The sequence below is a fragment of the Antechinus flavipes genome, chromosome 5, assembly GCF_016432865.1.
Source record: "Antechinus flavipes isolate AdamAnt ecotype Samford, QLD, Australia chromosome 5, AdamAnt_v2, whole genome shotgun sequence".
NCBI lineage: Eukaryota > Metazoa > Chordata > Mammalia > Dasyuromorphia > Dasyuridae > Antechinus > Antechinus flavipes.
Genome location: NC_067402.1, coordinates 184,419,071 through 184,442,788, shown reverse-complemented (window position 1 = coordinate 184,442,788; position 23,718 = coordinate 184,419,071). Strand labels below are relative to the sequence as shown.

At 34.4% G+C, this 23,718-nt stretch overlaps 1 protein-coding gene across 1 annotated transcript; it reads right to left on the bottom strand.

Moving 5' to 3' along the window:
• Window positions 1-1,088: 1,088 nt before the first annotated feature.
• On the bottom strand, window positions 1,089-22,820 carry WBP11 (WW domain binding protein 11). The gene is made up of 13 exons (XM_051963460.1): window positions 22,655-22,820; window positions 17,906-17,989; window positions 16,144-16,251; window positions 15,515-15,546; window positions 14,513-14,606; window positions 13,686-13,882; window positions 12,457-12,590; window positions 11,453-11,652; window positions 8,405-8,596; window positions 7,638-7,739; window positions 6,869-7,168; window positions 6,272-6,454; window positions 1,089-2,175 (listed from the first exon to the last, which is right to left on the bottom strand). The coding sequence occupies exons 3-13, from the start codon at window positions 16,205-16,207 to the stop codon at window positions 1,742-1,744; spliced, it is 1,932 nt and encodes a 643-aa protein (XP_051819420.1). The 5' UTR covers window positions 16,208-16,251; window positions 17,906-17,989; window positions 22,655-22,820; the 3' UTR covers window positions 1,089-1,741.
• Window positions 22,821-23,718: the final 898 nt, after the last annotated feature.

Genomic DNA, 23,718 nt, shown 5'->3' with positions numbered 1-23,718 from the left:
AGTTTTTTGGCCTAGATCACTTGGAAGTTTAAGGCTCTGGGAGTAGGGAGTTTTGGGGAAGGAGGTGAGCCTCCATTTCAAACCGACATGTTGTTTACCCTTTCCCCCAAGTTTCTCTCCCTTCTTATAGGAATTTTTTGTAGTACTGAATACAATGATAACTATTGAAGGCTCCAGTCAGCTTCTGCAGCTTGAAGTGCTGCCAAAGCATTTGGCTGATTGCTAGAGCTATTATGTGAAAGTTTAAGAGACAGGATCTTCATGACAGTGGAGAAAAGGACTAGTGGTGTGGGAGACTGGGTTTTGTTTCAAGCCTAGCCTTGGGTGAGCTAGTGTAGCTTCACTGCTAGTAGCATGATATGTGATAGGGCTGAAGATGCCAAGTAAGCTCAGAGCAAGATCAGTTCATGATTTTTGTTTTTTTCTTTAAACTTTACTTTGGATTCCAAATGTCTATGGAGTTATTTTATTTTACTTTTAGCACACCATTTCTGTTTTGGAAATGTTTGAAAAATCTTAGGGTCAGAGATGTCTAGACCTCATCGTTTGTCACATGGTCCAGAGGTTCAGCATTAAGGATTTAATTTCTTTAACTTCCTGGTAAGAATGTTTCACATATATCATATACTGAATATAATTATTACTGTTATAAGTGCAAGGCTCAATAATTCAGAATGTATAAAAGTAGAAACCACAATAATTTATAAAGAATATACTATAAAGAAAAAATAACTCACTTTTTATAACTATCAAAAGTCGAAGGTTCTACAGAGTGGTTATATACCAGGTTTAGAAGACTATTATCTACAGAAAACAAATAATAAACCACATGAGTTATTCTAAAATTGTTGAATTGTTCTAAGGCTAATTGAAATTTTTAAAGTGCAAGACATTAATTTTCTTATATTTTCACTTTTTTCCCTAAGAATGTCTGATTCTTCTTAAATCATTCATCAATATTCCCCATTACCTCCATTTTTAACCAGAACTGGCTCCCACAAGCTTAAGTTCTAAATTTTTTGTTCTTTTCTCGGCTTACATTAACTAGCTAATTTTATTTATACATTAACTGAATAATAAAGACAAGATTTATTTTTGTAGAACATTTATTTCTTTCATGAGAGACATTCAAAAAAAATTTTTTTTTATCACTGAGAAGTCATCTCAATTAATACATATGTATAGTTTCCTCCCCCAGGGCATCCTGCTTCATAGTAGTGAAATGAAGCTGTGATCCATTTTACTACAAGTAAAATGTTACAAAATATTTACAAGGAAATTAAAAAAAAAAAACAACCAAAACAACCAAAACCAGAAGTAAAAACACAAAAAACACTGGATGAAATGCATTGGTTTCTGACAACTACTCCAGTGACTTACCTAACCCATTTAAGAATAGGATTTCAAAAATAAAATTACAGACACTAAAATCTTGTCTATCTCATGCCTCCAAAGAAAAAAGGAAATGGTGGTGGTGGATATAGTAAAGATGTGAAGAGACACTGCTATAGAAGTTTACCAATCTACTCTGAATGAAAAATCTTTTTCTTCTGTGCAGTGAATTCTGAACAAAGCTAAATAACATTAAGACAATCCTTGCACTGAAGTTAGGAAATGCTCTGGCAGAGTAAAAGTTAACTTCTCTGCACTCAGGTCCAATGTATAAGAATTCCTTCCTTTATGAACCACGTTTTCTAATAGGAATTTATGGGATTAAAACTTCCCCTGGCATCACAGGCTGTCACAGTAATCCCTCCATCTCTTTCATGAAAGCTTCATATACATCATCCTTGGTTTGTACTGAAACAGGCGCAGAAGGGCCAGACTTAGGAACTGCTTTGGCAAGGGGCATAGTAGAATCCTCTTCTGACTTTCTTTGGGGAGCAGCAGTAGCTCCTTTGTTTTCTCGTCGAACCCTCAGTGCAGTGGGCACAAATCGGGTAATTTCTGCCTTGGGATTGGTGATTTGTGGCTTGGCACTGATGGTTGCTGTGGCTTTCTTCTCAATAGTGGCTGCACTGGTATCATCTACTTTGGGTCTCTGGATCAAATTAGGCGGGGCACTTAAAACCCCTGGATTCGGCAAGGGAGCTGGTGGGAAAAGCCCAGGTGGAGCAGGTCCAAGTGGAGGCACCAAAGGTGGGCGCATCATACCAGGACGGGGTGGAGGGATACCTATTATGAAGAAAACATGCAAAATGAATATACTATATGATTTAAAAAAAAAAGGTTTTTTAGGTAAGTGACAGAACTTATAGCATAGTTATCATGAAAAGGTACTTCAATCTGTCTTTACATTGATATACTTGCCCCTATTCAATGTTCTTATCTTCCAATTAATCATCCATTATTTGACAACTGGGTCCATTACAAACTTGCTATCTCATCTGAATTTGGCTCTCACAATATTGCATAGCAAGGATAGCTTGGCGGCACAGTGGACAATGCTGGCCCTGGAGCTAGGGAGACTCATCTTTGTGAATTCAAATCTAGCCTCACACACTTGCTAGCAGTGTGACCCTGAGCAAGTTATTTAACCATTTTTTTGCCTCAGTTTCCTCATATGTAAAATGAGTGGGAGAAGGGACGGCAAATTACTTTAGTTCTTTGCCAAGAAAATCCCAAATGGGATCACGAAGAGTTAGACATGATAGAAACGGCTGAACAAATAGTGCACAGAAATATTTTTATCACCCCACTATCACAGTCCTCAAAAAAGAAAGTTCCAAACCTACATTTTCTCAAGCCCAAATGCTTACTCATCTCAGTATTGACCCCCTATATTCCTTACACTAGTGGAGTGCAAAAAAAATCAAAACAACTTCTCTTCTAAACAGCACCTCAAAATACTTTTAATGCCATCTTCTTTCTCTCATTTGATTCAGTCTAAGGAAAAGATCCTGTTTTTGCAAAAAGGAACTAACAATATTATTAGGTGTCAGAAGATTTGGTTTGAAGTAGGAATTTGCGACTTAATTAGGAGTATGACCTTGGCTAAATCATTTAAGCTTCCTGGACTCATTTTCCTCCTTTGAAAAATAAAGCTAATACTTAAGAGGGTTTCTTAAACAGTTTTTTGAAGCTGAAATGAGGTGATTTATGCAAAAGACTTTTGTAAATCTTAAATTACAATATAATTATCAATAATAATTTTCTTTAAAATGAGGCAGTGGATTAGAGGTCCCATTCCAGTTCTAACTCTGATTTTTGCAAAGGTCAACCCTTCCATTTATACCCTTAATGGTTGACCTTCCATTACCTTCAATCATGCCCTCTCTTTCACCTCCAATCTTTCTTAATTGATCCACTGCCTACAAACATGACCAGACCTCCCAGATCTTAACAAGAAGAACAAAAACTTCCTATGATCTGCAACATAGTAGGCCTTTAATATGTTTATTGATTTCTCTCAGGCTGTCTTTTCTCTTTTTTCACTACTAAAATCCTAGTAAAAGGAGTTTTGACACTATTCATTATTTCCTTTTTTCTTAGATACTCTCTTAACTAATATTGATACTGCAGTCTGCTGTTTTTCTTCTGATTCCACCATTCCAGTTTTCTTAATACCATTAATTTCCTACCCCTTAAGCATGATTTTGTTCTTCAAAGCATCTGTCTTCTCTTCTCGCCTTTCTATTCATTTTCTCCATTGATGATTTCATCTGCTCTTATAGGTTCAACCACTACCTCTCCCTCTTAGACACATTATTTATTAATTACCCATTCAATATCAAATATAAAACAGAATTACTTTCTCCTCTAAATTTGTCTCTTTCCCAAACCTCTTAATTAAAAAAAAATTTTTTTTTGATTAATATGTAAAAAACAAATTTTAAACATTAAAATTTTTTTTAAATTTCAAATTTCCTTCTTGAGAAGGCAATTTGATATATAGATAATTCATGTGCAATCCTGCAAATCATTTCTATATTAGTTATATTGCAAAAGGAACCTTTCCAAACCAAACCAAACCCAAACCACAGACCAAAAAATCAAGAATAAAGTAAAAAAAGTATGTTTTGACATGCATTCAGACTCCATCGGTTCCTTCTGATTTCAAGTCCCTCAGAATAGTTCTGGATCATTGTATTGCTGAGAATAATCAAGTCACTCACATACAATCATGTTAAAACTATGTACAATGTGGTGGTCCTGGTTTCACTCAATTCACTTGGTTCATGAAAGTCCTTTGTTAGTAAGGTTTTTCTGAAAGTATCCTGTTCATCATTTCTTATAGTACAACGTATTTCATCACAATTATATATCACAACTTGTCATTCCCCAATTAATGGGTAACCCCTTCAGTTTCCAGTTCTTTGTCACCACAAAAAGGCTGCCATAAATATTGTTGTATATAAAGGTCCTTCCTTTTTTTCCTTTGATCCCTTGGGGGCAGACTTCATAGTGGTACTGCTAGGTCAAAAAGTATGAGGTTTCATAGTCCTTTGGTCTATAAAAAGTGGATCTACTTTACCCTTTTCTGTCACATTAGCCAATCTCTTAGATGGGAGGTGATTTCTTAGAGTTGTTTTAATTTGTATTTCTCTATTCAATATTGAATTACAGCATTTTTTCATCTGACTATAGATAGTTTTGATTTCTTCTTCTGAAAACTGCCTGCTCATACCTTTTGACCATTTAAGTAATTGGGGAATGACTCATATTCTTATAAATTTGACTCACTTTGCTATCTATTTGACATATACTTCTTATAAGACATTTTCTCCCATTTTCCTGCTTTCTGTCTAATCTCGGCTACAGTGGTTTATTTGTGTAAAATTTTTTTAATCTTATGTAATAAAAAATTATCCACTTATCTCATAATGTTTTCTCTTTTGATCATAAATCCTTCCCTTATTCATAAATATAACAAGTAAAATATTCCATGCATCCCTTATTTGCTTACATTATTTTTTGTCTAAATCATGTATTCATTTTGACTTTATTTCTGTACACGCAGTGTGAACCTTCTATCTCTTTTGAGCTGGAATGCCTACTTTTCCAATAAACTATGTTCTCAGCCTTATAGAAATTCTACCTCTTCCCTCTCCTTCACTTCTATAATTCTATATTCAACAACGCCTCTAACATCTGTCCCTTTTCTACTCATGACCATTGCCTCAGTTTAGGCTCTCAATATACTAGTTAAGACTACAGCAGTGGCATTTAATTAGTATCCTTGCTTCCTTCTCCATAACCTACTATATTCCAAAACTGCCAAAATAACCTTCCCTCAGGCATAGGTCCAATTCTGACATTTTTCTGTAATGCATATAACATCCAGTGGCTTCCTACTGTCTTTCTAAGATACAAATGTCTTACCTTAGGATTTAAAGTTCTCTACAATCTGGCTCTAATCTATACCTTCCTGGATTTACCTCCTATTACTCTTCTTCATGTACTGTTTCTATCCAAACTAGCTTAATAGTTTTTGTCCATATTGGATGACATATGTCACTTCCCTCTGTATGACTTCAGAGACCATCTCTCATACACTGAGGGTATTCTCCTTTCCTCTACTTCTCAAGTTCTAGTTCAGATGTTAGTTCCTGTATGTTCAATTGCTTTTCCTATAATCTTCCCCCTACTCTGGCAAATTTCCTCTACTTTCTCAAATTAACATGAACTTACTTATTTTTGTATACATTATATCTGTCTTTCTAATTTAAACTCCTAGATGGCTGGATTTTTTGTTTTTGGTTTGTGTCAAGGACCTGCTGGAAGCTTGTGCTTTGCTGGCATGGACTTTTTTTAAAAGTTCAGGGGATCTCTATACTAATATGAGATATTTTATTAGAAACCCAACTAAGGAGGAATTACTCTCTTTTTCAAGTACAAATTCAAATTTGATAGTCACATTCTCTCTTTAGTCTAAATGAACCAATTCCATTATTTAGAGTAATACTGTTCAGGTCAAGTTCAGAAGCTTCATTCCTATATATAAAAGACACAATTTCATTTAAAGGGCTTAATTTATTTCCCTAACATTGGATAGAATGCATATGGCATAAAGACAAAAAGTATGACTTAAAAGAATCTGACCATCATTATAAAAGAAATAGCATATGCCCTACTGATGGTTCACTAGTATTTTCCTTTATATATCAAAGTAAAATAAATAATTCTCAGATTCAAATTCTACAAATATGACATCCTCTCTGACTAATACAAAATGTATATGCTAAATAACATCCTTCTTTACTCATACAACATTGAGGAAAAATAATTAAATGTCCTTGTAACTTTCTTATAACCCAATCTAATCCTTTACCTGGAGGGGCTGGGGGAGGTAGCCTCGGTGGTGGTCCTCGTGGAGGAGGACCTGGAGGAAGACCAGGAGGTGGGCCTGGAGGTGGACCAGGAGGTCTGCCTGGTGGAGGACCAGGAGGTAAAAGTCGAGGTAAAGGCCCTCGAAGCCCTGGCATTCCAGGTGGTCTTAAGAATGGAGGAGCTCCTATAAAAGAAAAATTATTAAATCAAAGTAAACTTACTAAATGAAATGTCAGTCCAAAAACTATTACTTTAACTTAAGAGTTATCTTGGAAAATTAACTAAAATTCATCATTAAAATAATACCTGCTGATCTCTTTATGGGTAATAACTAAAACAAAATAGATGATCACAGTGCTAACAGAATAAGTCTTTTAAGGTCACAATGAAACACTTTAAAACACTGAGACATAGCTATGGTCCACTAGAAATCAGAACCTCTAAGCAAACTTCTCTGACAATCATAGGTGGTTTGGGTTAATTATTTAAGAAACAGAATCACAAATAAAATGTTTTACAAATTATCAGCTGGAAATATGAAGTACTTTATTCTTTAACCAATTTCCTGGGTAAAAGACTTGGATATCAACATGTTTACCTGGAGGTGGACCAGGAGGAAGGCCAGTGGGTGGCCCAGGTGGTCGTAATGGTGGAGCAGGTGGTGGTCCAAGAGGAGGTGGTCCTGGCATGGGAGGTGCCTGTATTTGGGTAGGAGGAACAGATTGTGGAGGTGGTTGCTGTTGTTGGGAAACAGGAGATGATGATGCCCCATCAGGAAGAGTTTCTTCTTTGTGCTGCTGCTGTGTAGTATCTTCTGACTCAGAGTCATCAGAATCTTCCTCATCATCATCCTCTGAAAATTCCTCAACTTCTCGTCCCTCTTCAGGAATTTCCTGACCTGAGAAAAATATACAAATAGAAAGATGGTGATGTTAGATAGTTGAAAGAACAAGTAATTTACTCTATATATCTTTTATTATGACAGCACCACTTAAGACACTGCAATAAATGTCAGAAGCAATGAGGTAAAGTTGAAACACTATAGGTCTTGGAGTCAAGAGTTCAATTCTTGGGTTCAATTTCTACCTCATTTATGAACTAGGTAATTCTGGGCAATTAGAAGACTACTTCTGAATCTTGGGTTCTTCAACTCAAAATGGGAGGATCTATGGTTCTGACCTTACAGGGTTTCTATAAGGATAAAATGAAATATGTAGTTTGTAACCACATGGCATTCTATATATGTCAATTGTCATCATTATAATAAGTGCTTTCTGAAAATTGATGCTGATAGAAACAGGAGACATAATCAAATAATCAACATTTTAACGAAAGGTTTAAGAAAAAATAGGTCTACTGATCTTCACCTGCCATTCTAAGCATCATAGCTTGAAGAGGTGTCAATTCCTTCATGTTTTTCTTTTTCTTTCTTGATTTTCCAGGAACATCAGCAAATCGTACACTAAGACCTTAAAAAAAAAACAAAAAACACTAAAGTTTAAGCTATTAGTTTTATGATGGCTATTTCTTCATTTTTTTAACTTTAATGGAAGTACATATTTTGCTACAATGCCACTTTCTAATGATTGTTAATTAATCTAATATGATTATTGTGTTTATTGCTTTCCATCATGTTTTCTTATACCTTTCCTTCTCTGTTTTCTAAACTTCAAAGAGTTTGTTTAGTTTGCTTAGGGCTTATTCTAGCCTAACCCTCTTTCTTTTCCTTTTCTCTTCCACTGTTTCCTTTTGAAGCAAATATATTTTTATACCAAATAGTAAACATGCATATACATTCACTTTTTTTTTTTTTTTTTTAACCAGTACAGATAAATGAGATTCAAAGGCTGGTTATTCCTTCTTTTCTTGTTAGTAGACTACTTCTTGTGTGCCTATGTGCGATAATTTTACCAATCCTTCCTCTACTTTTCCATTTCCCATTTAAGTAAACTCCTCTAACCTTTTTTTTCATGCTTTTTTTTTTAAGGTCATTAAACATAACAGAACCACTCCAAGATTCTCTGTATAAATAAAACCCCTTCTATGACTGTCAGTTTAAAAATGTGCTACACCTAAATATAATAGAATCACCCTTTTCTAATTATTTAATAAATGCCCAACTGATTGATCACACCTGACTTTTTGTCTTCATTGTTCTCTCTTTCTTCATCATCACGGTGCATGAACTCCTCTCCTTCACTGTCAGCATCTGACCTGTCAGTGTCACTGTCATCACTGCTGTCATCATGCTTATCTTGATCCATGTCTTCAGGATAACCTTCATCTTCACTGGTGCTGGAACCATCATCATCATGACCACGATGAGCTGAAAAAGAAGGAAAGCACAAAATAAATATTAAAAAACTAAATTTTCCTCAGTTTACTAAACAAAAACAAAAAGAAATGTACCAATTTAGGATAAAATGCAATCTACATAAATATATTGTTAAAATACTTTTATCAAGTGGTCTATCCCTCATTCACATAGGTAACATGACACTCATTCCCAACTAGTTTTAAATGAAATCTTGGAAGATTTTTTTTTTTTTAGGATTTAAATAGCAGCAATTTACAAGACAGTGAATTGTAGAAAAAATAAAGCACTAGATGGAATTCAGCAAAGTACTTGGTAATAAATCAATGAAAGAATGTTTTTTGCAACTACAGAGAGCAGCTTCCTGTCTCCACATCTCATTCCTGCATCCCCACCACATTCAACACATCTCTAAGTCTTCTCATATTCCCCACGTTCTGCTCTCTGGAGCACTGTGCTCTCTAAAACACTTCATCACTGACAAAGTGCTTTTCATTTTAACCTACTCCTGTGTCTGGCTCCTATTTTGTGGTATTCATGAAGACCTGGCTTTCTCTCATAAAGTGCTACATTCCTGATCATCTCTTCCCAATACTTTGTGGCATATTTTTCCCTTTCTCCAATCCTCATCCACTATTCTCATGTTAGTCCTTGCTCCCCATTTCTACTTAAAAACTCTTTGCTATGCTTACTCAGCAAACTCCTCCTTTTGATTCACTTTATAAATATATTACCAAACATGATAATGGTGGCAGGTATCTATTGGTCCCCAGGTCATTCTCCATAATTTATAAAGGAATTCTGGACTGGGTTTACAATGTTTCTTGTTTGTCCTTGTTCTTCCTTTTATTCTAAGAAACTACAATTCTAGCCTCACATTCCTCAATCTCAAATCCTATGCCCTATTTTTTTTTTTTTTTTTTGCATCATAGCCAAAGAAATGATCCCATTTTCAATCTTTTTTGTTCTCCACAAGTATTTCACCTTTGTGGTGATGAATGCTCAAATTTCTTAAAGTAATTATGACCTATCATTGCATTCCTTCCTATAGCTCATTCTTCAAAAACTTATTCTTTATTCTCCATGTCCAGTATCCTCCATCCCTCAGCATCCTCCATACCATTAGCTCTGATTTGGATTCCTCTTTTCCTAATTTTGGTTAACAAGTTCAGTATCATACTGATTCTCTACTTTCAACTTCCTTTTCCTCTTGTCCTATTGCTACTAATACCTTGCCAAAACATAAACATAATTTACTTCCACTATCTATCTTACTGTCTCCTATTCAATTGCTAGAAGTCACAAAATAGTGCTGAAGACATGTACTATAAATTTAGATTATAGGGGAAGCTGTATGGTACAGTGGATAGAACACTGGCCCTGAAATCAGGAAAACCCGAGTTGAAATACACCCTCAGAAACTTAACTTTCTTACTATTCCTTATATATGACACTCCATTTTCTGTCTCTGCACAGGGTGTCTCTCAGATTTTTAATACATTCCCTTCTTATTTCTACTTTGTAGAAATAAGAACAATTCCCTTATATTTATACAGGTTTTCCTGACAATTTCCTTGAGGGAAGGAAACATTTCATACAGTACAGATGCTTAATAAACTATTGCTCATTGCTTGCTTATTATTATTATTACTGATTCTCTAACACAAATAAAATAACACTATGATCCATAAGTGAATGTTCATGGAAACATGCTAAAGCTAATCTTCAACAATTACTTACAGTAATTATTCAGGAAGTACTAGGAAATCCTTTGAAAAATCTATAATAGGAATTATTATTTATTATTATCACCATATTGCTACTTACAGATACAATACTAGCTAAAATAAAACAGAAAAACAATGTGCTCTTTAAGAAAATATGAGTTTATTTGATGATAGGTATATTTTTGTATTTATTCAACTTATATTATGCAAATATATTTTTTATTGGAGGAGGGAGGAGGGAAGGAGAGACTGACTCTCCCAACTTGACTGAGGACCAATTATGGACCCAATACCACTAATGATCAGCAATGGAAGCTTTAATCTGTTTATTTTTCTGATTTGGGTCAGTTCACCCTTCTTTAGATAGTCTGGTGACTTTCTGCTCCTAGCATTATAATGAAGCCATACTTTGTGCAGACTTACAAACTCAAGTGATCTGTGAATGCCAAACTTCTCAGTGGTAGGGACTACAAATGTGTGCTACCATAACCCGCTGGCATTTATTAAGAAGCAGAGTGGGGTAAGGGATAAAAAGCAGAACAACTGGGTTTAATCTTGGTATTGTGCAATCCTGAGCAAACCATTTAAGTTTCTGAGGGAACTTTCTAAAACTAGAAATTCCAGAGTGGATACCAATCAATATTGGAGTTTCCCCTATAGGAGAGTTTCTTCTATGCTAATAAAATCACAGCTTTGGCTTCTCCCCACAATCTATTTAGATAGATGGATATAAATATTTTAAATATTTAAGTGGCATTTGACTTTAAACTTTAAGGACAGATTCTATTTTATGTTTTTCTATCTTAACTGCCTGCTAGTGCTTTATTGTAAACAGGTGCCTAACAAGTACATGCTTCAGCAGAAGAATAGATACAGTGGCAGAGGATGTGAGTCAATCCCAGCCCTGGTATCTCCTAGTTGTGTGTCGCAAGCTATCTGGTCTCACTAATCTATAAAATCAAATAGGCAGACTAACTAAGTTCCCTATTAGCTCTAAATTTAGAAACTATGATTCTATAATTTTTTTTAACTCAATTGGACTAAAATGAATCTTCAAGAAGGCCATATTTCTAGGAACTATTCAATAAATACTCTAATAACAATGAAAAACAATAGATACAAGTTCTTACTGACATCTTACCAAGTTCTGGACTATATAAAATATCCTCCTCTCGTCGACGAGGGGCAAGCTCTAAGGCAAAGCCCACTTTACGGCCATACATTTGCAGAACCTGGGGAGGAGGTGGTCCAGGGGGTGGTCCAGGAGGCTTTCTGCCAGGAGGCAAACGAGGAACACCATGTCCAAGAAGAGGAAGTATAGAAATTGCCCTGGTGGGAGGTCTGGGAAGAAAACATTTTTATTCATTTTTATTTATATTCTATTCAAATAGTAAAAGATTCAATATTTTAAACATAATCAAAGGATTTCTTGAAAAAGTGTGCTGCAGTAAAGGGGATAATGTACTTAGGAGGCCAGTGTTTATTCCAACTCTGTCACTAATTAGTTCTGGGATCATGATATGTTACTTCTTCTGAGCTCTAGTTTACTCACTGGTAAAATAACAGGGTAGGAATAAGTTATCTCTTTGCTCTTTTAGTTCTAGAACCTTAAGGAATTTCAGGCTCATGTCCACATATTAGAAATACTTCCAATATTGGTATGGTCAATAATAACAACAGCAATAGGTATTTATATGATTTTGCAAACCAATTTAAGCCTCATAAAAATCTATTATCTTTATTTTATAAATCAGGAAACAGATTCATTCAGAGACTTGACTTGCCATGGTCATACAACTGTTATCAAAGACAGGGTCAGTCCAGGTAGAGGGCTCTTTTCACTTTGCTATATGGCCTCTGTACCCCATCCCCTCTTTACTGCACATTGTAACTCATTCCTGCCTTTTTACCATGTAGGATTCTTGTGCATTGTTTCATCATAAATTCTCAAGAGAGATAGCCCAAAGGCCAAAGGACTTCCTATAGGTCTTATTATTTCATGTGTATTAGTACATTGCTGAAGGTTATCTCTCATCATCAAATACCACAGAGATATATATTTTCAATTTCCCCTTAACAACATTGCATTTGGGAGATTACCTAGTGCTTAATAATTACTATTTAATTATGATAGTGCTTATTTACCCATAGGCAGAGGTTTTTTTGAGAATGGAAGGTGGCTGTGCACCAGGCAATGGGATGTCTTGAATCAATATATTAGAAGGGGCATGAGGCATATCTGGCAATGGGATGCTTTCCACTTCAACATGCTGAGCATTCTGGGAAAAAAAACCCAAAAAACAAACAAGTAGATAGTAAATCAATATAGAAAAAAAGGGGACACACATGATACAGGAATATCAATTCAGTTATTTTACAAACTGGATTAATTTCTACTCAAATTTAAATATGAAATAATAGCACTAAAAAAAAAAAGAAATAATAGCACTAATTCTTACAATATATAGTCTTACATTAGTTATACCATAATCTTCTCTTCACCAAATGACCTAAACAGTCAATTTTTTCTTTGAATTCTACCCTTTTTTGGTTGCAATTTGTTTGAAATAAAATAGAAATGATGAAAAACCTTGTACTTGAGTGAATACAATTTAATATTCTGAGTAAATGGAAAAAGGATACTATGAAATTTTATAATAGCATCAAACTAAGAGAAAAAATAACTTAAGAAACAAGTTTAACTTAATTATCATAAAGAACACTCTGATCACACAGTACAGAATCAACAAATGTAGAAAAAACTTTTTGCTATAAGAAATAGGCCTGGTGGTCCTGAGACTACCATAACAGTGTTCTCTTAAGATAGGTGGTCAGCTTATAGAACATATTCTTGGAAAAATACTGACAATAACCTTCCAAAGGATAGTATGGCTATGTTCCCAAAATAATGTTTTATATACCATCAGCTTGTTTTTCTCCTAGGAGGGATTCTTTCATGCCAGAGAACTGTCTCAAAACACCTTTATTCATTAATAAAAACATTCTTTCCTTTATTGTACAGATAAGTCTTATTAAACCTACCACCATTCTATTCCCATTGCAAGATGACATTTTTCCTAAAAATTTTTGCTCCAATTTATATGCAACTTTGAGGAAATTTGTTGTTTGTTTTAAATAGCAGTTACAAAATATTTATTTAGAGAATTTTCAGTTATGTTTTAGTACTCTCTGATAGAAAGCTTTCTATCAAATATAGCCAAATATTATTTATACCAATGGGAGATACAGTACATAAATGAAATGTCTTCAAGTTGAAAAGTCTTGTCAATTTTTTAAAAACCAGAAGTAAAATTAATTGGTTTTGATGTTCCTTTTCTTCATAAAAAACAAAAATAAAACAAAAATCTGATTACCTTTACTGCATCGAAGTATTGGCTAAGCTGGGCCCTCTTCTGCTCATATTCCACCTCTAATTTTCGAAGCTCTTTGTAGATATCTGGGTTTTCTTTTTCATAGAGTCTGAGAATGCGTTCAAAAGTTTCACGAAGCTTTTTTCGTTTATCTTTTAGCACCTTTTCATTTAGCTGCGGCTGCTGTACTGGGTTGAACTCTGATGGAAGAAAGCATTACTATTATTTTTTAAAACTTAAATTTTTATATAATTTTAATTTATTATTTTATTTTTAAAGAGTCATTTTCTTGGATTACATATGATTCACAGAGAGATCAGATTTTAGAAATAGATTTCTGAGCAAGGAGCAATGTCACAGATGATCATTTGCAAGTACTTCATTTTATAGATAAGAAGATCCAGAGTGTTAAGTCAAATAGGTTGTAAGTGGAATAGCTATTATTTTAAATCCAGGTCTTCCCATTCAAATCAGTACTTTCTAATGAACCACCACACTCAAAGGCTAAGAGGTCTATGATCCTCATTTTCACCACCACCAAAACAAACAAATAAACAAACAAACAAACCCAAAAAACAAAAACCTTAGAAATGGTCTCTAACAACCAAGCACCAAGCACATGCTATTCCCACTTCAGAGAAACAGTATTAAGTTTAACATCTTCAAGCAAATATAAATATTGATAAATATTTTTCTAAGAATGGCTGTTTTATTTCTATAAAGCTTAGAAACTTTCAACAAACTGCCCAAATGACTCAATAAACCAAAATACTCACACAAAAAACTGGAGGGTCTTCAAAAATCTAGCCCTTTTGTCTCCCCTTACTTACCCATCTCATCTAATTTCTCCATATCCCGGATAATCTGTTTGGGATCCTTCATCTTTAGTACTGCTGCCCGTACCATCATTCGTTGCTTCTTATTCTAAGAATATTAAAAGATAACAAAGAGTTGAACTAAAAATAATCTTTTATTTCAATTAGATTAAAACTAAATTGTGGTTTTTAAGCTTCTGCTCATATATTTTAAGGTTAAAAGTTCAGCTAGAAACATAATCATATAATTAAAAAAAAAAACATTTAAAAATTCCTACTGGGTCTTTAGTAGAGTTCTATACTATGATTTTAATATAAAATTTAAGTGCAGTGGCTTCTTCAGTAGTTTGTGGATAAATGCTAAGACAACTTAAAAGAATTGACAATCATTTCTGGTCAAATTTTTAAAAAAATTCTCATTAAGTAGTCTATAATACAAAAACAGCAGGGAATCATTTATACATCCACGTAATATTTATCAGTTGCCTATTATATGAATAAATTGAATTTTGTTTTTCTTAAAAAGCCTAAGAGCAACAGATTTCAAAGTGATGCTAAAATAAGGAAAACAATAGAAAATTTAATATTCTGAAGCCAAAGAACCTTGTACAAATTATAGCAAAGGCCATATACACACACACACAGAGCGTGCGCACACATTTATGCCAAGAAATTTTCCTTCAATGTTTTTTGTGATTCTAATTGAGGCCAAAAGGTTTTTGTATACTTGTTCATAATGTAAGTTTCTCTGGGTGGGTGGGATAGTTTAAAAACAAAGATATGGGTCGGGAAAAATTTTACATGTACCTGAAAAGCAAAATCAATGTAACGCCTAACAAATTTTTTTTCTACAAAATAAGGAGAAAGTCAATGTGAGATATGTAAAATTTCTTTTAAAAGTGAATTATTATAATTTAGATTTGGAAACAGTTGATTCATAAATTAAAAAAAATTTTAAACAACGCTGCTCAGTTCAATAATATAAGTAGCTGTTTTTAGGGGAGGGGGGGAACATACCTTTTTTAATTCCCTTTTCCGGGCTTCTTTTCCTATAAAAGAAAAAAAAAAGAACATAATATAAAATTCTGATCATTGGCATTTCCTTCTTTGTGCCAATTTTTATTAGCCTACATTTTTAGTGCCTAAAAGCATCTTCTACTAAGAACCATACTTCAAGTTGTTTTTTTCAATAATAAAAATAAGCCACTAAATGATTTTAGATTTAGATTTAGAGCTTATTTAGTGCTTTGTGTTTTAAGACTATGATTAAAATTCTAATATTAGAAAATCACTGATGCAGCAAACTGAAAAAAATACATGCTTTGTATCACAGTATTATCAAGACTCAGTGAAACCAGAGTCAAAATTCCTAAAATCAAGAGAACATTATATGTGTGTGTGTATGTATGCATATATATATATTTAGTTCGGCCACTTACACAGTACAATTAAAGAAAAGTCTTTTGGATGATAACTTTTCCCCACTTTCATGTCAAAAAGTTTAAGTTGGGGAAAACTAAATACCTTGGCAAATTAGACTTTCCTAGCTTACTTAGTCTAGTAATAAAATTAAGATACAACAGACCCCTTAATATTGTAATTTATAACATTTGTTAATCTTTGCTTCACATACAGTATATACTTACGAGCCTGGTCAGTGGGATTCATGAACTTCCCACTCTTGGTGGATGATGTAGATCTCCGTCCCATTTTCAAAGGTTATAAGGTTTCGTCAATTAAGAGAGAAAAAAAATCTAAAGAAAAAAAAAAAAGAATTTTGTTTATCCTCTTAAAGTGCTTTTCACTTTTAGAATACTTATCTTTCGTTAACTTTTCTTAAAAGCACGCTGCTGTATGTTAATTCTTTTTCAAGTATATGAATTTATCTAGGACTTTGAATTTGGAATTCAGATAAATTAGATTCTATTTCCTAGAGGATATATGACCAAAATCATTAGCAGAAGCAAATATGTCACTGGCATTTGCCTTCCAATTGTTGACTGTGCATCTGAATGGTAATAAATTTGAAGAACAAAATTGATATCTTTTAAAAATCAATTAAATTTTTAAATGAGCATAAAAATGATGAAATCAAGTCAATTTAAATAACTAGGATTTACGATGCAGGAAAAAAAATATTTTATTATAGCTTTTTATTTACAAAACATATGCATGGGTAATTTTTCAACACTGACCCTTGAAAAACCTGTTCCAAATTTTCCCCTCCTTCCCTGGATAGTAGGTATTCCAAAACATGTTAAAATATATGTTAAATCCAATATATGTATACAGAGGATATATATATATATGTTTACAGATTGGCATATACACAGATATCATGTCTTTTCTTACCTCTATTATTCAAAATAAGTTACTATGTCTAACAAGGATTCACTCTCTTTTATAGATCAAACAAATCAGTTTGTTTGAAGACCACCACTGAAAATACATTATTTTCTGAGGCAGTTCATTCTACTAGAGGATAGATCTCAAGATTACCAAGTCTTTCCTCATGTCAAAAAATTTGCCTGATTTTTTTTGCCCAATGCTTTTAGTTCTTCTTCCCTGTGGTGCCAAGTTAAACAAGTTATCTTTTCCCCCACATGCATCATGTGCATTTCAAGTACTTGTAGACTGGTTATCAAATCTTATCAAACTGTTTCTTTTCCAAATTAAAAATCCCTACTTTCTTATTTTCACATGGCTCTACTTATAGAGAATTCTTTATAAGATCTGAACTGATTAAGACAGATTACATAGTTACTAGAATCTCCTTTCTGGAAAAAAAAAGCCTTTCTTTTAACACAATATAAGTCTATCTGGCTATGAGCTGGCAATGCTGACTCATAATGAACTTGTAATACATTAAAACTCCTACTTGTTATTCATAAAAATTACCTCATCATATAAACTGCTATCTGATCTTATTTTAAAAATTAACTTCGTTCTATACAATGTACCTTGAATCTAACAGATACTGTTAATAGTCACTAAATATAAAGCTTTTTTCTCAGATTCTAAATGCAATATTGAATTCAATTCTATGTTTTAATGCTATAAAGAATAAACTATAAAATTGATAATTCATTAGAGTTCATTTAGCATCAAGAATGTTGACAAAATATCACATATAACAAAAAAATTTTCTTCCTCAGAATTTAGTTGTTATTTAATACAAAAACTGAACTTTCCACATTAAGAAAACTAGCACAAAATATTGCATTATCATCAATTCTATTCAAATTCAATTAAGAATTTAAGGCACCCCTTATTCCCAGTATAGTTTTTAAGGGATTGTTCTTTGACCACATGCTGGCTTCTGATTAATTGTTAGATGATTCAACTATACAATGCAAAAACTGGAGTACTGCAGAATGGAAAAATCTAATTTTCCCTGATGAAACTCACCACACAAAGTAACACACCAGAACTACAATCAGCAGAAGTCTTAGGTGATTCTCACACTTTTTCATCACACTGTTTAACATCCACCTGCAGAAAATATTTTAGACATTTTTACTCCTGGTAGGCTTGGAACTCTGTGATCAAAGAAGCAAAATTTTTCTAGATATACACAAATTTCCAAATAAAAATAGAACATAGCAACAACCTTGTTATCATGCCACAAATTACAAAAGGTTAAGAAACTTATGCAAGAGGAGAAAAACATGCTTCGATGGACCTGGGAACTCACCTGATTTAAACCCCACGGAAAAACTATGATTTATAATCAAGGCTAGATTTGGAAACATGAACTTTTTGTCAAAGTTACAGTTAATATCCAAAGCATATACAGAATTAACATTATAAGGACCAGGTATGTCAACTGATACAAAATTTTATTACGATTTTACTGTGAAATAAACATTTTTATCTTATCTCTATGTTGTTTGTCTTACGGATTTTTTTAAAATGCACTGCATAAACTGGTGCCACTGGGTCCTTCAAGATTTTCTTAAATCCCGATTCTCCTAGTGTTGAAGAATATATGTATAAAAATTCTTATGAACTCATTGACGAACTGTATTAAATAAAATAAGTGACTGGACTGTAGCAAAAAAAAAAAAAAAAAGAGGACATTTCAAGTTTTCCTCTCATATGTAAAAAGTTGTAAAGTTTATATTTAAGACAATAAATTTAATTATTTTACTTTATCCTAATCAGCATAATCAGCATGCCCTTTCTAATTCAATCTACTTGAAATTTCATTACTCATAAAATATACGAATAACAAAACTTATTATCAAATGAATTATTTGAAAAGCAATTAGCATGGTACATCACATAGTAGGTACTTAATAAATCTGTGTTCCCTTTCGCTTCCTAGTCATTTTGAAGTTGAGAATAAAGATAACCAATTTCCATCTTAAAGAACATCTAGAGAAATAGCTATTTTATTTTTTCCTTTCAATAAACAAGAGAAAATGAAAGAATAAGATTGGAGGAAAGTCTAACACTTGAATAAACACAATAATTTTAACACAAAAACTTGTACCACCTCACAATAATGCCTAATTATACCTTTTCTCTATGGGGTCTTGGATACATGTGTTACAGGGAGTCAGTAATCTAAAAGTACAAAGACAACCACAAAGAGAAGCATTAGTAGCTATAAGGACCACAAGGTTACTTTTCACTAATATAGTGTGTAGTAGAACTCTCTGTGACTATAAATGAGATACACTATCTTAACTATTATGGCAAAATTCTAGAATATTAAAACATAATGTGAATATGAAAGTAAGTGATAATCACTTTGAGACAGTATTACTATATTAAGAACCATTTGTACCTGGCTTAATAAAATGGTTTTTTGTTTTGTTTGGACATATAAGAAAATAGATATATAGTATTTAGATTTCATAAAGCATTCAACAAAGTCTCTTATAATAATATCCTTAGGGATTAATGGATTAATCCTGACCTGGAAGGAGACTTCTAGTGGAATGCTCTAGGACTCTTTATATTCAATATTTATTAATGTCTTGGTTGAAGTGTATAGATTGTGTGCTTCCAGTAGAATGCTCCAGAACTCTTTTTAGTCAATATTTTTATTAATGGCTTGAGTGATGGTATAGATTATTTGCTTGTATCACTTTCATTTGGCACTAAACTAGGATGCATAGTTAATATTTTTAGGATCTAAAAGGATTTTTGATAGGCTATAATGATTGGCCAAATTTTCAATAATTCTTCACTCTCTAGAACCATGAATACTCATTCCATTAATGTAGATAATAACTAATCCACACTTCCTATTTAATGTTTAGCCAAGTTTATCAATATTATATAGAGGATCTGAGGCTTCTAGGCATTTTAACATTTCATCAACAGTAAGCACAACATACAAATTTACCTTTTAGCCTTCATTCTTGTTAAACATTAAGATTATCCTTTTCAGATCATACATTTCCTTGATAACTTTTACACCACTTTTTAAGTGCCATTCATAGTCATGTTACCAGAATGCCAATATAACTGAAAGCACTGCAGAATTCCCCTCTTCATTTAAAAAAAAAAAAAGAGAAGCAAAAGTCATTTTAGAATATGTATCTCACCACTAATATGCTCTTGAATCCCAACTGAACTCTCTTGTAACAAAAACAACTTGATCATAACTCCCTGAAAAAGGCAAGCTACATAACACTGGAAATTTGTATTATTCCTCTATTTTTCTCCTGTGAGAATTATTAGACCTCTTTTGAATATTTATGCATTTAACCAATGAGACTTCAGTACCCTTAAGTCAATGCAATGAGTTATCTGTAAAAGAAAAATCTCACAGAATCTTGGACTTTGAAGAGATTTCAGACTCTAGTATAACTTACACTTAAAATAGGGATATCCTTTTTCAGCATCACTGACAAATAACTATCCAGCTTCTGCTTAAGTAGTCAAATTGTCTCTCAGTCTTCATTACTATGAAGATTATCTTTAAATCAGGCTCCATGTGTTGTTCTATATTATCTAACCACTATTTCTTCTATCTCTTGAAGCTGAATGTATCAAATTAATCCCTCCTTTGATGAGGGGTGTCAAAAATTAGACAATCTGGGTAACCTCTCATTCCCACCCATTAACTGGTTAATGTACTATATCTATGTAGTTTAATGGTTTGTTTTCTATTGCTTTCCTATCTAAAACTAATCAAAAAGATCTTGATATCTCCCTAACTCCAAATCATGGATATCTCTCATCCCCACCCATTAACTGGTTAATGTACTATATCTATGTAGTTTAATGGTTTATTTTCTATTGCTTTCCTATCTAAAACTAATCAAAAAGATCTTGATATCTCCCTAACTCCAACTCATGGATATATAAAAATCTAAGCCAAAATGGAATAAGAATTTGGAATTATAGGTAAGATCCTTCATATTCTTCTTATTAGACTATATGTAGTAAACAAGGGGACAGGAGGAAACATTCCAATCCCATGCCTCTTATTTAGAAAACTTCTTCCTGGGTTTTCTTCTTTTCCTATCTCTCTATATAGAACAGATGCTTATTTTTCACATAAATGACTTATTTGAAGAGGCTCTCTGAGGATTAACAGAAGAGGTAAAATAGATAGGAAGAAACTGATCACGTTTCTCTTTCATTTTAAAGCTAATAGAAACAACTTATAAACTGCTGCAATGAACAAAGGGTGGGAAAACTGGCTAATCAGTTCATATGAAAAAGTCCTGGTGTTTTTAATGGACCACAAGCTCAAAACCTCAATAACATAAATCAAAGTTGTTAGTGAAATCATAGGCTATATTAAATGAAACATATTATCTAGAAAAAGGAAAACAATTGGCCTATTTTCCTTTGCCCTGATTAGATAACAGAGATCTGTGTACCAGCTTTAGGAAAGATACTGCCAAATTGGAGTGAAATTGGAGGGAGACCAAAGGGGATCAACACCACATTATACAGTGTCCAGTTGAAGAAATCGGGAAAATTTAGTCTAGAAAAGAAAAAACTGAGGGAAATATAATCATGTTCTTTTATGTACAATGTATTCTTATATGAAGATTTGTTCTCAAGGAAAAATAAATGAGACTTATTTTGATTAGCACAGCCAGGAACAAAGAGGGGTTGCAGAGAGAGAGATTTTGCATTGATATGCAGAAGAAAAAAATTTTCTTCAAAATTATTTCTGGATCTCTTTAGATGTGGGATATAAAATGGAAAGTGGGGCTCTAAAGCCCCTGGTTCATATATCTCAGTTCCCATACCTACATTTTAAGTGTGAAAGTAAACAAATGACAATATCTGACTACTTTGACAATTTGACAATATCTGCTTTACCTATAGTGTACTTTTAATAAGGAGTACTGTGGCCAGAATACTCCAATGCTTCTTGAAGACAAAAAAGCTAGGTTCAGATTCCAACTATTCCTGCTTACTATTTGCAGTGATCTTGGGCAGCTCGGGAAACCTCCTTGGACCTCAGTTTACTCATCTGTAAAATGAGAGGATGAACTAGATTGCCTTTGAAACCCCCTTTACAGCTATTATTAAAGTTATACAGATAAGAACTACAGTCGTTCCCCAATCCTTCAAAACCTTTCGTTTCTCACAACTTGCCCCCCACACCCAGTCCTTTGATTACAACAGATTCAGAAACTGGAACAAATATCTGAAATCGCAGTTTAGAAAAGCTTATTCTTGCCCAAATGACAGTTGCCAGAAGAAACCCATAATACCTTCAGATCCTCTGAAAAGCTAAGGGAGAAAGCTAAGAGCGAGAGCTCGGCTCAGCTCCACGATTCGGGCTCAATCCCTCGTACACGGGGGCCTGACAGGCTCCCACTTGTCTAGAAAGGGTAGCAACAGTAGGGGCAACCACAAAAGGCATCCAGGCCCCGGGGAGAACCCGAGGTGACGAGTGATCCTCCCCCGATTCCAGGTCCACAAAGGGGACCACAAACACTTTCCTAAACCTAGTGCAACAGCAGTGCCACAAACTAGCCCAATCGAGTCAGCAACGCGACTCTGCGAATCTCTTCCCTACGGCGAGGCCGGGATCATCTAGACTCCACCGCCTCCTGAGAATAGGGGGTGGATCTCTCCCCCGGATGCTTCAAAAGGACCGCGCAGGCGTCCGGAAGTAGGGGACAGGGGATAAGGAAGCGGGGAAGAAGAGCCTCGAGATACCCTCGAATTCACCTTTCGGCTGCTCGCTAGAGGCAGCGAGGGTCACAGGATCGCGCGCGGCGCCAACTCGCGTGCCCTCCTCGCTCTCTTTGGGCCGGGAGCGGGAGGCTTTTACCTTCGCCTCTCGCTCCGGGGCCTAACCCACCGCCATCTTGAAGCCGCGCGCCGCACCGCCTTATTTTACGTCACTTCTGTTTTCTAAGTGCGTTGCTAACGTCGCAGAGTGTTTCCGGCTCCTGAAGCCATAGAGAGAGAGAGAAAGAGAGAGAGACAGAGAGACAGAGAGAGAGAAGCTATGGGCTAGAGAAACTTCCGCTTCAGAATTAGAATTCGTAGGTCCCACCACGCGCTTTCCCAGTGCAGACTGGGAAGGAGGTGGCCTGGGTTTCCGGCGTCGTTACGTTACTCTTAGACCCACCCCTCTTCCCATCCTGCTTTCGAGATCCAAACCCAGCCTTCGAATGCTATAGTCGAGGGCGGGGACGGAAGAGCCTCAGAAAAGTGAATCAGGAATCTGATTGGCTGGAGAGCTATTCCTCTTTGTCCCACCTTCGTCTTCTGCGGCCGACGCATACTGTAGAATGACTTGCTTCTAAGTCAGTAATGTGGCTGTATTTTAGCGCCTTCTTTCACCGTTTCTTGGAAATTTACACTTATGCTCGCCCTCACTGAGTCAATGAATCGAAAAGTTGCCATTGTTTTTCTTTAGTCTCTGGAGACATCCAGAGGAATAACACTGGTCACTACATGCAGTCGACGTACTGTGTCTCACACGGACTAACTAGAATTTCTTACCTGGCTAGGCCAACTTAATAGGATCAAGTTGGAAGGAGCCCTTCCAGCCTTTCTAAATCCTAATATCTAGATTTTACAAATGAAGAAAGAGGCCCAGAGAGCTATATAATTGCGCTACAAAGAAAAGTCCATCCTCTCAAAAAAGCTCACTGTCTTATGGGGGAAATGACATACGAATAAATAAGTCATATATAGGAAAAATAGGAGATAATAAACACAGGAAAGCCATTAAGATTTAGGGGATCTGGGAAAAGTTTATTATAGAATATCTGACCGAGCCA